The sequence below is a fragment of the Carlito syrichta genome, unplaced genomic scaffold (assembly GCF_000164805.1).
Source record: "Carlito syrichta isolate Samal-C Ts95f unplaced genomic scaffold, Tarsius_syrichta-2.0.1 Scaffold309859, whole genome shotgun sequence".
NCBI lineage: Eukaryota > Metazoa > Chordata > Mammalia > Primates > Tarsiidae > Carlito > Carlito syrichta.
The window spans coordinates 445772-459516 of record NW_007253955.1 but is presented as its reverse complement, the minus strand read 5'-3'; the positions used below and the strand labels follow the sequence as shown (position 1 = coordinate 459516).

The following is a 13745-nucleotide window of genomic DNA, read 5'->3' as shown; positions in this document are numbered from 1 at the left end:
GAAATCTCAGAGGGAAGAAGAGGAAGGTCTTTAGGACAGCTTATCAGGAAGAGGCATCAAACATAAAGAGAATTCTTGCTAAATGGACAGATACTGGAACAGATATTTATTGTAATGGATTTCCTGTGGTGTGAAATTTTATCAAAAGGACACTGTTACTGGGGAGAGACGATTTGCTTGAAATTATAAGTGTTTTTTGTTGTATTGAACTCAATGTAGAAATATACGTCCTACATTGTTATCTCTGGGCTGTCATTAGTCCAAAAAAAAAAAAAAAAAAAAGTGGGTTTGGGGAGAGATAAAGAAAGACATATGTGGGAGCAGATATCTCGCTATACGTAAAACTTTTTATACTGTTTTGACTTCTGCAATGTGTGTAAACAATACCTACTCAAAAAAGCAAAATTAAATCAAGAATACAGTGACCTATATAAAGTTTCATTAAGAACTTCTTTGTTGTGTTTTATACCTTTTGTACCCTAACTCACATATACACCTATCTATGCACTTTATGTTCCAGCACCACTTTAATTATTACACACACAGATTAAAAGGTGAAGCAGACAATCAGGTAATCATGGGTGTGGGATATATTTTCTTGCTTCTAAGCAAGAAAATATGAAAGGTTAAAATCTGGAAAAAAATTTGAGTCACTTATTTTAGGCAAATATCTTTAAATTCTATTTCTTTAAGTTATTAAATCCCGCATTATCAACATAGAAACTTCTGCAACTGCACTGATAACCTCAGAATTAAAATGAAAGCTTTTTTCTCTTAAAGCAGATGACATTAGAACTAAACTTCCTGGGCCATTGCCTTGCTAGCCTCTGGTATGGCCATGTGCTCTTTAGCTATGGCTGTCACCATGCTTCCTGGCTTTGGCCCCCTCCCCTACCTTGGGGAGGTGAATCTTTTCTCTCTCTCCTCCTTCTCTCTCTAATTTACTTTTAAATAAACTTTTCTTAAAAAAACAAAAAACAAAACTAAACTTCCACCAGTGGCCTCTGTAAGTATAGACAAAGGAATGAAATTATAAACAGGGAATGCCAAACTTCAATAAGACTTTTAAGGACCTTTTCCCATTCCTTTAAAGTAGGGACCTAAATCCAATGCTGTTTCATTTCCTTCTACCCTGAAAGTTTTATTTTTCTAGTCCTGGATATAGTAAAAACAAGAAACAAGTTTTTAAAAACCCTGACTCTTTTCTTCCCAAGGTTACTAACATTTATAGTGCATCTATTATATGCCAGAAACTAGGTATGTTATCTCATTTATTCTTCACAAAACCACATGAGGTAAATAATATCCCAGGTTTTTTTTTTTAACATCCCAATTTTACAGGCACAAAAACAGATGTTGAAAAGATAAGGGATCTGCATTTAAATAGTGAGTCTTTCTGATTCTGAAATCCAGGCTCTTTGCATTGAATCCACAATGTTACTTCCCTAAAACATGAAACTGACTTAGTAGATGGTTCTGTTAACCCTGCCATATTATTGTTGATTGTTAGATTCTATTCTTTTTTTAAAAAATATAAACATTTCCAAACAAAATATACACAAAAGGAAAAAAAGTATATATAAAGTAAGACATAATTGCAATACCTTTATCACACCTAAAAAAAAGTAACAGTGTTAATTCCTTAATATCAAATACTTATGCCCAAATTATAACTCAGTGATAAAAATGACATCATTTTTATCATTGAGTTGTAAGTTCTTTATATATTCTGGATACTAGGTTCTTGTTAGATATATGATCTGCAAATATTTTCTTCCATTCTGTAGGCTGCCTTTACACTTTCTTAATGGCAACCATTAAACCACTAAGTTTCAAATTCTGATCACATCCAATTTATCTATTTTTCTTTTGTTGCTTGTGCTTTTGGCATCAGAGCTAAGAATCCTTTACCATGCTGCCTTGATTACTGTGGCTTTGTAGTAAGTTTTGAAACTAGAAAGTTTAAGTCTTCCTACCTTTTTTCTTTTTAAAGATTGTTTTGGGGGATGGCCACAGTGGCTCATGCCTGTAAGCCCAGTGCTTTGAGAGGTAAATTGGGAGGATCACTTGAGGCCAGGAGTTGGAAGACCACGCTGGGCAACAAAATGAGACTGTGTCTCTACAAAAAAATTTTAATAATTAGTTAGGTGTGGTGGCTTACACCTGTAGTCCTAGCCACTAGGGGGGCTGAGATGGGAGGATCACTTGAGCCCACAAGTTCAAGGCTGCAGTGAACCGTGATTGCGCCACTGCTCCCCAGTCTGGGCAACAGGGTGTGACCTTGTCTCTAAAAAAAAAAAAAAAAAAGTAAAAAGAAAATTGTTTTGGCTATTCTAAGCCCCTTGTAATTCCACATACATTTTAGAATCAGCCTGTCAATTTCAACAAACACAACAGCTGGGATTAGAATAGAAATTGTGTTTAATCTGTAGATCAATTTGGGGAGTATTCCGTCTTAATAACATTAAGTCTTCTGATCCATGAACATGAGATATCTGTCCATTTATTTAGATCTTGCATTATAACATTTTGTATTTCAAGGTATAAGCTTTTACACTTCTTTTGTTAAATTTACTCGTAATTTTTTTATTCTTTTTGATGTTGTAAGTGGAAGCATTTTAGAATTTTCATTTTAGTACTGTTCACTGCAACTGTATAAAAATGCTATTGATTTTTACATATTGATCCCATGTCCTCCAACCTTGCTGAACATTAGTTCTAATAGAGGATTTCCTATAGACAAGATCATGTCATCTGCAAACACAGATACTTTACTTCCTCCTTCCCAATAGAGATGTCTTTTATTTTTCTTACCTAACTGCTCTGGCTCTATCCTTCAGTACAATACTGGACAGAATTGGAGAAAATAAACAGCCTTGTCTTATTCCTGATCTTATGGGAAAGTATCCAGTCTTTCATCATATATGCTGTGAGTTTTTCATATATGACTTTTAATGTGTCAAAGTAGTTTCCTTTTATTACTAACCTGTAGAGTTTTTTTTAATCATGAAAGAATGTTGTATATTGTTAAAATGTTTTTTTCTGCATCTAGTGAGAAAATTGTGGTTTTGTCCATTATTCTATTGATATATTACATTGATATTCAGATATTAAACCAAACTTGCATTCCCCAGAAAAGTCTCACTTGCTCAGGGTATGTAATTCTTTTTATATGGTGCTGCATTCATTTTGGTTGTATTTTACTGAGAATTTTTATATCCATATTCTTTTTTTTTGAGTTGGAGTCTCACTCTGTTGCCCAGACTGGAGTGCAGTGGCTGCTCCCGGCCACTGCAGCCTCGACCTGCTGGGCTCCGGCGATCCTTTCACCTCAGCCTTCCAAGTAGCCGGAATTACAGGCATGCGCTACCACACCCGGCTGATTTTTTAATTTATTGTAGAGATGAGGTCTCGCTGCCCAGGCGGGTCTCGAACCTGCAGTCTCAGGCAATCCACTCACCTCAGCCTCCCAAAGTGCTGGGATTACAGACTGAGCCACCGAGCCCGGCTGTATCCATATTCTTAAGAGAGAATGGTTAGTATGCAGCTTTATTTCTTATGATGTCTTTTGTTTGGTTTTAGTTATCAGGATAATACTGGCCTCATAAAATTAGTTGGAAATATTCCCTCATATTGTATTTTTTGGAATAGTTTCCTTCTTTTAAAAATTTAAGCAAAAATTTCAAATTTTATTAGCACCGTCAATTAAAATGGTTATACACACTCTGATTTTTTTTAATTGAGATATGATTCATGTTACCATAAAACTCGCTCTTGCTGGGCGTGGTGGCCCACACCTGCAATCCTAGGACTTTGGGAGGTGGAGGCGAGAGGACTGACTGAGACCAGGTGTTCAAGACTAGCCTGGGCAACTTGGCGAGACCTTGTCTCTACAATAAATAAAGAAAATCAGCTAGGTGTGGTGGCACACATCTGTGGTTCCAGCTACTTGGAAGGTTGAGGTGGAAGGATCGCCTGAGCTCAGCAAGTCAAGGTTGTAGTGGCCATAAATGTGCCACTGCCCTCCGTCTGGGTGACAGAGCAAGATTCCAACTCAAAAAATCAAAAACAAAAACAAAAAACCCTCACCAAAACAAAACAAAACAAAACAAAAAACTCTCACTCTTTTAAAGTATACACTTCAATGGTTTTTAGTATATTCACATAGTGCAACCATTACCACTAATTCTAGAACACTTTCATCACCCAAAAAGGAAACACTGTATTAGCAATTATTCCCTATTTTCCTCTTCCCCCAGCTCTTGCAAGCAATAATCTACTTTCTATCTCTATGGATTTACCTATTCTGGACATTTTATATGAACTGAATCATAAAAGATATGACTTTTTGTGTCTGGCTTCTTTTACTTAGCATGTTTTCAAGGTTAATTCATGTTGTAGCATGAATCAGTACTTCATTCCTTTTTATAGCTGACTAACATTGTATGGCTAGATTACATTTTATCTATCTATTAATGAGTTGGATATTTGGGTTGTTCCTGCTTTTATGGCTATTATGAATAATGTTAGTATTAACACTCATGTACGGTTCTTCAATGAATATGCTTTCAGTTCTCTAGGGTATGTACGTAAGAGTGGAATTGCTGGGTCATATATAAACTGTTTAACTTTTTGAGGAACTGCCAAACTGTTTTCTAATGCAGTTGTTCTTCTTTACATTCTCACAAAAAGTATGAAGGTTCCAACACTTGTTATTGTCTTGATTCTAACTATCTTAGTGGGTTTAAAATGGTGGCTTTAATTTGCATTGCTCTAATGACTGCTGAACATCTTTTCATGTGTTTATTGTGCATTTGTGTATCTTCCTTGGAGAAATATCTATTCAAACTAATTACTTTAAAATTGGGTTACTTGCATTTGTATTAAGTCATAACAGTTCTTTACATATCTGAGTATTATACTCTTATCAAATATGTGATTTGCTAATATGTTCTCTCATTCTCATTTCTCTAACTTTCACTTTCTTGCCAGTGTGCTTTGAGGCTAACTGTTTTATATTGTTAAGCATAAACTTCCCTGAAAGAGGAATTTTATTTATAACTCTAGTTTATTCCCTCCTAGAAAACCAACTGCAACCAAATGAAGTGAACATAATCTCTATTTTATTGTCTTAATAAGACAAAAGATGATGCTTACTTAGAGCTGGATCACTTGGCCCTTTCTTTTAGCTCCTCCCAGTTCAAAATATTTGCACCTCTATTTAATAGACAGCATTCTCTTAGATCTGTAGTTGAGCTCAATGCACTCAAGCCTCAGCATAACCCTCTTTGTAGTTTTAACCTTTTTTCCAGAAAATCAGCTTAGTTTGCCCACTATAACCATTCTGCTTTCCCTGGGCGTGCAGAAAATCCTTGCCTCTCTTATACTTTGTAGGATTGGTGCCCACCACACTTCTTACAGAAAGTATAGTGGATTTTAGGAACATTCACCATGTTTGCACCAAAAGAAGTAAACCTAACAGTTTTTAGCTTTAGAGAAGTCCAGTTTATCTATTTTTTTCTTTTGTTGTTTGTGCTTTTAGTGTCATGTCTACAAAACCACTGCCAGATCTAAGGTCATAAAATTTTAAACTTAAATTTTCTTCTAAGAGTTTTACAGTTTAAGCTCTGATATTCAGGCCTTTTGATCTATTTTGAGTTTATTTTTGCATATGGTATGGGGATTCCATGAGCTCTTTAAAAACCATTAGTTGTTTGTTTTGGTTTTTTTTTTGAGTTGGAGTCTCACTCAGTCGCCCAGAGTGGAGTGCAGTGGCCGCTCCCGGCCACCACAGCCTCGACCTGCTGGGCTCCAGCAATCCTTCCAAGTAGCTGGAACTACAGGGGTGCGCTACCACGCCTGGCTAGTTTTTAATTTACTGTGGAGATAAGTCTCACCAAGTTGCCCAGGCGGGTCTTGAACCCGTGGGCTCAGGCAATCCACTCACCTCAGCCTCCCAAAGCGCGGGATTACAGGCTGAGCCACCGAGCCCAGCTCCATTAATTCTTAACATGGTTCTAGGCTAATAATAATTTGTCCCAATTAAGGACAAAGAAGTGGAAATAGAAAGAACAAAGTTCTAAGGATCTGTAGAGCAATGAATCAATAGGAATTTACTCTTAAAAGCCTGTCTCTTAGGCTAACTCTAATGACACTTCTTTCTATATCCTTAAGCTTTGGGAGAGAAATTAGCAATAAAAACTGATTTTTTAAGGAGTTAGTCAGGCTGGGCATTGGTGGCTCATGCCTGTAATCCCAGCACTTTGGGAGGCTGAGGCGAGAGGACTGCCTCAGCCCAGGGGCTCAAGACCAGCTTGGGCAACTTGATAAGACCTTGTCCCTACAATAAATCACAAAAATTAGCTGGGCATGGTGGCATGTGCCTGTGATTCCAGCTACGTGGAAGGATGAGGTGGAAGGATTGTCTGAACCCAGCAGATCAAGGCTGCATGAGCGTGTCACTGTACTCCAGCCTGGGTGATAGAGTGAGACCCTGACTCAAAAAAAAAGAAACGGAGTTAGTCATTTTTCCACCCCCAGGAGTATTTGACATATTAAAATATGCTCTGGCTACTCTACTATTTCTAAATATATCTCAAGTCTGATTTTTTTTTTTTTTATAGGCTAGTCAAGTGAAGCAGTGGGAGGAGAGAAGAAACAAAGAAATCAGTAGTTGGTTGTGATCAATTAGAATACTGATTTTTTTTTTTTTTGAGTTGGAGACTCATTCTGTCGCCCAGGCTAAAGTGCAATGACACGCTCATGGCCACTGCAGCCTCAACTTGCTGGGTTCAGGTGATCCTTTCGCCTCAGCCTTCCAAGTAGCTAGAACTACAGGAAAGTGCCACCACACCCAGCTAATTTTTTTTTTTTTTTTTTGAGTTGGAGTCTCACTTCGTCGCCCAGACTGGAGTGCAGTGGCCGCTCCCGGCCACCACAGCCTCGACCTGCTGGGCTCCGGCGATCCTTCCGCCTCAGCCTTCCAAGTAGCCGGAATTACAGGCATGTGCTACCACGCCCGGCTGATTTTTTGATTTATTGTAGAGATGAGGTCTCGCTGCCCAGGCAGGTCTCGAACCCGCAGGCTCAAGCAATCTACTCACCTCAGCCTCCTAAAGGCGCAGGATTACAGGCTGAGCCACCGAGCCTGGCTTAATTTTTTGATTTATTGTAGAGATGAGGTCTCGCCAAGTTGCCCAGACTGGTCTCAAACCCATGGGCTCAGGCAATCCTCTCACCTTGGCCTCCCAAAGTGCTGGAATTACAGGCGTGAGCCATCGTGCCCGGCTGAGATTACTGGTATTTAAGAAATATTTAAGACAAGGAGGCCTTTTACTCAACTCATCTTGATAAAACAAGACAAAACTTAAAGATATTTTGTTACTGTCTTTAAAAAGAACACTAAGAACTGGTTTTGTTTTATGATAAAAATTATCTCCAATCTTTCTGAGGTTTCCTAAAAGGCACGGAAGTCACAGAATATAACTTTTATAGTAATGAGTGTAGAAAAAGTAAATTCGCTGGGCTGAGTGGCTCAGCCTGAGCCCGCGGGTTCAAGACCAGGGCAATTTGGTGAGACTCGTCTCTACAATAAATCAAAAAATTAGCCAGGTGTAGTAACACATGCCTGTAGTTCCGGCTACTTGTAAGGCTGAGACGAAAGGATCACTGGAACCCAGCAGGTTGACAATGGCGTGGTCATGAGTGTGCCACTGCATTTCAGCCTGGGTGATGGAGCAAGATTCCAACTCAAAAAGGAAAAAAAAAGAAAAAGTAAATTCAAAGCACGGTGATGGGACAGAAGTCTCATTTTTTTTTTTTTAACATATAAGGACCTCAACATTCTCTCTCTTTCTCTCACACATACACAGTAAAATGGGGTTAAGATAATTACCCTGAATAGGATCCGTAAATAGATATTTTGCAGAAGAGCTAAATGTCATGCAAAACAAGCTATAAAGGAATATCCGGGATACATTCAGCATACTATGGTTTTAGGAAATTTCAAATGTCAAGGCTCATAGGCTTGTCCAATACTCACAGGAGAAAGCTTCTGGATAAGGTCGTGGGCAACGTGGACAAGATTCTTGTCTTCATGGAGGCATTTCTGAAATTTTTTGCTCTCCTCATCTTCCAGAAGATCAAAATCAATGGCAGCATCCAATAAGGCCTGAATTAACCCCTTCCAGGATTTTAGTGCTGGAACCTGAGGTGCAACTGCAGCACTGATGCCTGTTCCAATTACCAGTACGAGTTCTCGAGGCTTCTTAGTTTTTAAGCTTGGAAGCAGTTTCCTGAAAAAACGAAACAAATGAGAGGATTGGAATATCCAATAGCTATGAAGCACCTGAAAAGACTGTCTGACTAAAGTTATAGTTTTCAGCTATAATTTTTATAGCTGCAAAGATGGTAAATACCAGTTTTTGGCACTTTTCCAAAGTAGCTTAACCAAAAAGACCAGAATATTATGTCAGTGCTTGCTGAAAAACAAAGTACTAAACATATTTCAGGAATCCTAAAAACTCATCTTAAAATCAATTTGCTCCTTCTTGGTCTTCTCAACCTAAGAAATCTTAGTAATATTAGGAAAAGGACCAAATATGTTGTAGTTCAGCTGAGTTCTACCAATTAAATTATGTATTTTAAATCAATATCAAATTTGTGAAGACATGTTTGATTTATATTTCTGAAAGAGTGAAAAGAACCCCATACAAATTAAGTTCCTATTGTTGAGAAATATCAGACAGGAGATGAAAGTCAATACAAAATTTAACTCCAAATTTTATAAACACTATTAAGATAAAATTGAGCATGAGGCAGTGAAACATGAGAACAAATCTGCCCTTGGTTTGTTCTAGATATCCTCAGGGCAAGAAAAAAAAAGTGGCCAAAAGAATTCTGAAAACACAGGAGCCTCACATACCTAAATCAACAAAGAAATAACAATTCAACGAACATAACAAGCACAGACAGATTTGTATTCTGAGGCCCATATGGGCGCTAGCATGGATACACATTTTTGTTTTTGTTCCCTACGTCCTGTTTTATCCTGGAGACTATATTAAGATCTCTGCTTGAAATTTGTTCCTTCACTTTAACTGTCGCTAATGGCATGCTACAACCTCCCACCCCCTAGACATTGCCTTTCCCAACCTTTTGTCTAAATAATAAAATAAAGAGAAACAGTATCATAAGCCAAGAAAGGAACAATGCTTTTAAGCCTCGAGGAAAGCCGGTTTTGGGGAAACAACCTCTAGAACTGCGTTTCCTCTCACCAGCTTCTGCACTCATTCAACAAATATGAAAAATCTATAAATCAGACACTACAGTAGGTACTAATGATGTATCTACAAACAAAATGAAGCCCCTGATCTCAAAGGTTAGTCTATTGAAAAAGATTGATAATAGATATTAGAAGCAAATTATAAAAAATGAGTTTAAATTCAGAAAAATCAAGATTGTGAAGCATACATACATACACACACAAATGTACAAACACACGGAAAATTTCTAGGAAGGGTTCACAAGCTGTAAATAGTGTCTGACTGGTGATTAGGGGGAATAAAGACATTTACTTTTGACTTTATACTGCTGTACTATTTGATTTTTTCTTTTTAACCACACAGATATGGATTTGGGCTATGATTTTCCCAATTAAAACTTCCAGTCAAAAACAAAAAATTTCAGTCGGACTCGGTGGCTCAGCCTGTAATCCCAGGATTTTGGGAGGCCAAGGAGAGTGGATTGTCTGAGTCCATGGGTTCGAGACCAGCCCAGGCAACTTGACAAGACCTCTTCTCTACAATAAATCAAAAATTAGCTCGGTATGGTAGCATGCACCTGTAGTTCTGGCTACTTGGAAGGAAGGCTGAGGGAAAGGGATCACTGGAACCCAGCAGGTCGACGCTGGGGTGGCTGTGAGTGTACCACTGCACTCCAGACTGGGAGACAGAGTAAGACATCAACTCAAAAATAAAACTGGCTGGGCATGGTGGCTCATGCATATAACTCCAGCACTCTGGGAGGCTGAGGCAGGAGGACTGCTTGAGTCTACAAGTTGGAGACTAGCCCATACAACATAGTGATACCTCATCTCTACAAAAAATGAGGAAGTTAGTCAGGCATGGTGGCATGTGCCTGTAGTCCCAGCTACTTGGGAGGCTAAAGTGGAAGGATTGCCTGAGCCCTCAAGCCTAGGCAACAGAGTGAAAACCCCAACTCAAAAAAAAAAAAAAATTAACATCTGTGTTTTAGTTCTGGTCCTTCCTAAAACCACCAAATAATAATTTTTATTTTTAGAGGGTATACATGCATGAAAAGATGACAGCAGACAACAGAGGTCAGAGGGCAACAAAATTTTAAAAAGTCATAACGTGGAAGTTGATTCCCTTTGCAGAACCTTAGGAATGTCCAGGTATATCTGAAGGTGGGGCTCAACTAGAAGAATCAGTTGCAAGTTTACATTAGAAGCAGTTAAAACACTAATTCTAGAGGCTTGCTATCTGTAGAAACTGAACCAGAGGACTCTGTATTTGAGAATTCTGTGCACAACAGGGGAGTGGGGATTAAGTAAAAGTCTGTAAATGAAATATTAGACTTCTTTCAGCTGTTTCCCCAGGGGAAGCTTCTTAGGTACTGGGAGCCAACTTTATACCTGCACCTCCATCCCCCTTTCAGTCAGGAGATGGGAAGATTTCTCTTTGGGGAAAGTGACCAGTATGAGATACAAGACCCATAGCTTCTGATAGGTAGGAGTTCCTCCACTATAGACAAAACATCTGGTCAATGCTTGATAACCACAGGAAAGCCCATCCAAGCCCCTTAGATACACAGACTCTCCAACTGGCTTTTTAGTGACTTAAATATGAGCAAATAGACATTTGAGGAAAGCCTCGAAAATGACAGTTACACCAAAAAAACAAAACAAAACAAAAACCAGCAGGTAGAGAGGAATTTGGAGGAAACAAGAGAAAGAAAATCTAAAATAAAACAATAACACATAGTAAAAATTGCATCTATGAGCTAGGTGAGGTGGTTCATGCCAATCATCCCAGCACTTTGGGAGACTGAGGAAGGAGAATCACTTGAGGCCAGGAGTTCAAGACCACGTTGGGCAACATAGCAAGACCCCATCTCTACAAAAAATAAAAATAAATACATTTTTTAAAGTTGCATCTAGCTGGGTTCGGTGGCTCAGCCTGTAATCCCGCGCCTTTGGGAGGCTGAGGTGAGTGGACTGCCTGAGCCTGCGGGTTTGAGACCCGCCTGGGCAGCGAGACCTCATCTCTACAATAAATCAAAAATCAGCCGGGCGTGGTAGCGCACGCCTGTACTTCCGGCTACTCGGAAGGCTGAGGCGGAAGGATCCCCGGAGCCCAGCAGGTCGAGGCTGCGGTGGCCGGGAGCGGCCGCTGCACTCCAGTCTGGGCGACAGAGTGAGACTCCAACTCAAAAAAAAAAAAAAAAAAAAAAAGTTGCATCCACGTGGCTGAGCGCAGTGGCTAATGCCTATAATCCAGAGTTTTGGGAGGCTGAGGTGGGAGGATTGTTTGAGGCTAGGAGTTCGAGAACAGTCTGAGAGACATAGGGAGACCCTGACGCTACAGACAAATAAATAAAATTAGTTGGGTGTGGTGGCATGTGCCTGTAGTCCTAGCTACTTGGGAGGCTGAGGTGGGAGAGCTGCTGGAGTCCAGGACTCAGAGTCCGCAATGAGATATGATCATGCTACTGTACTCGAGCCTGGGCCAGGGCAGGACCTGTCTCAAACAAACAAGCAAACAAACAAACAAATCCCCTGAAAACAAAAAGCATCTAAGAAACATGAGCAGAGTGCTATAAAAAAAGGAACAAACAAAAAGACTTATCGGAAATTAAGAATATAACAACAAAATTTAAAAGCCCATAAAGATAAAAGAGAAAACCTCAGAGAAAGTAGAATTAAAAAAAAAAAAACAAAAACAAAAACAGAGAGATGGAGGAAAAAATAAAGAAAAATATAAGAAAATCAGAGATTTAATCAAGGAGGTCCAACATCTGAATAGCAAGAGTTCTACAAAGACAGAATAGAGGAAAAGTTGTAATGTAAAGTATCAAATAAGTAACACAAGACAATTTGCCCAAAGTGAAATCACAAGTAGCCAGACTGAAAGAGCCACCTAATGTCTAAATTCATAAGAAGAAGATATATCATTGTGAAATTTCAGGTTACTGAGAATAAAATATTGATCCTTACAAGCTTCTAATTAGACAAGAAAAAGAAGTCACATAATATAAAAAACTGGAAATCAGAACAGAGTGGCTATTTTGGCAGGAACAGTCAGATGTTAGCAAATAATCAGTGATGCCATGAAAACTCTAAAAAAAACTTATTTCTACCAAAAACTCTACACTTAGCTAAACCATCAAATAAATGTAGTGTAAGATAAAGACATTTTTAAATGTTTTCAAAAAACTTTCTCCCACAGATCCTTATTAAGGAGGCTACAGAAGGGTATGCTTCAGCACAATGAATGAGTATACCAAAAAAGAAGACATGAGACTCAGGAAACAGAGGACTCAATACAGAACAGATCTAAAAAGAATTCTCAGGATGACGGGGAAAGGAAACAGCCAATTTCAGCAATGTAACAGGCCTGCAGAACAACTCTCCAGAGTGGGCTACAGTACAGAGGAAGAATCCATGAACGAATTAAACTAGCAAGTTACTGATGTGTTTCAGTCTACCTAAGAGATTTATTCTTCTGTTAGAGTGATGAATGCAAAGGTACCCAGAAAACAAAGCAAGCAAAAAATGAGGAAATCTTTAACAACTGAGAAAAAAATGGGCAAGAAAGGAAATAAAATAATAACATATTATCAGGCTTAGCTATTAATACTATTCATGTAGTCATAATAGTGTAAATATTAAAAACTGACTAAAGAAAACATAGTGTGATATAAACATACAGGGAGATGAGGAGAGCATGTGGAGCGGCAAAATAAAGGAAGCAAACCAAATACTTATCTTCCATACTTGGTTATACATGAAATCAGAAAACTAAAAAGTAGCAGTACACATACAGTATTTTTAAATGTACATGTCAATATGAGAAGAAATAAGGCGAAAGTGATTATCTCAGGAGAAGTGGACCTTAAAGTATTGAATTTTAAAACTATGTCGATGTATTACCTTAATAAAAAAATAAGAAATTAAACCCAAAATAATTTTTTTTATATGAAGAGCAATATTGATTAGTGAAAACAACTGAAATATAGGGTAAGTTTGTTATTTTTCTTTATCTCCCACTAATGGTAATTTATCCTGTTCCTGATTACCTTCTCCTGTTTACCTGGGCTTTTTGGTGGGGGGTGCGCCATCATTGAAGAATCCAAAAATCTCGTCTATATCAGAGGCCTGGCTCCCTGTAGAAGCCATCCAGTTTCTAAAACAGATTAAACACCATGCACTATGATTAGATCTGTAAACTGTAATATTCAAAATAACATATACATTAAACAGTTTTAAAAAGCTACATACCCTTAAAGGTGTTTTAGAGGTGACCCCGGCTTAACAGAAATTCATCAATTAGTGAGCATTACAAACTTAAGGATTAAATTAGGCTCAAATAAGTGACCTCGACATTGTAGAACTTTGGTGTTCCATACTTTCATCTTGTTTTGTTTTTTTTTGAGTTGGAGTCTCACTTGGTTGCCCAGACTGGAGTGCGGTGGCCGCTTCCGGCCACCGCAGCCTCGCCTCCCGG

At 38.5% G+C, this 13745-nt stretch overlaps 1 protein-coding gene across 3 annotated transcripts in view; it reads right to left on the bottom strand.

Annotated features, from left to right (window-relative positions):
* FAM118B (family with sequence similarity 118 member B) overlaps window positions 1–13745 on the bottom strand; it is a 56176-nt gene that overhangs the window by 16719 nt on the left and 25712 nt on the right. For all 3 annotated transcript variants that reach the window (XM_008068079.1, XM_008068080.2, XM_021717569.1), the window contains 2 exons: window positions 13332–13424; window positions 8042–8294 (listed from right to left, as the gene is read on the bottom strand). In XM_008068079.1, the coding sequence (XP_008066270.1) occupies window positions 8042–8294; window positions 13332–13417 (339 nt within the window). In that variant the 5' untranslated portion in view covers window positions 13418–13424. The remainder of the gene's footprint in view (window positions 1–8041; window positions 8295–13331; window positions 13425–13745) is intronic.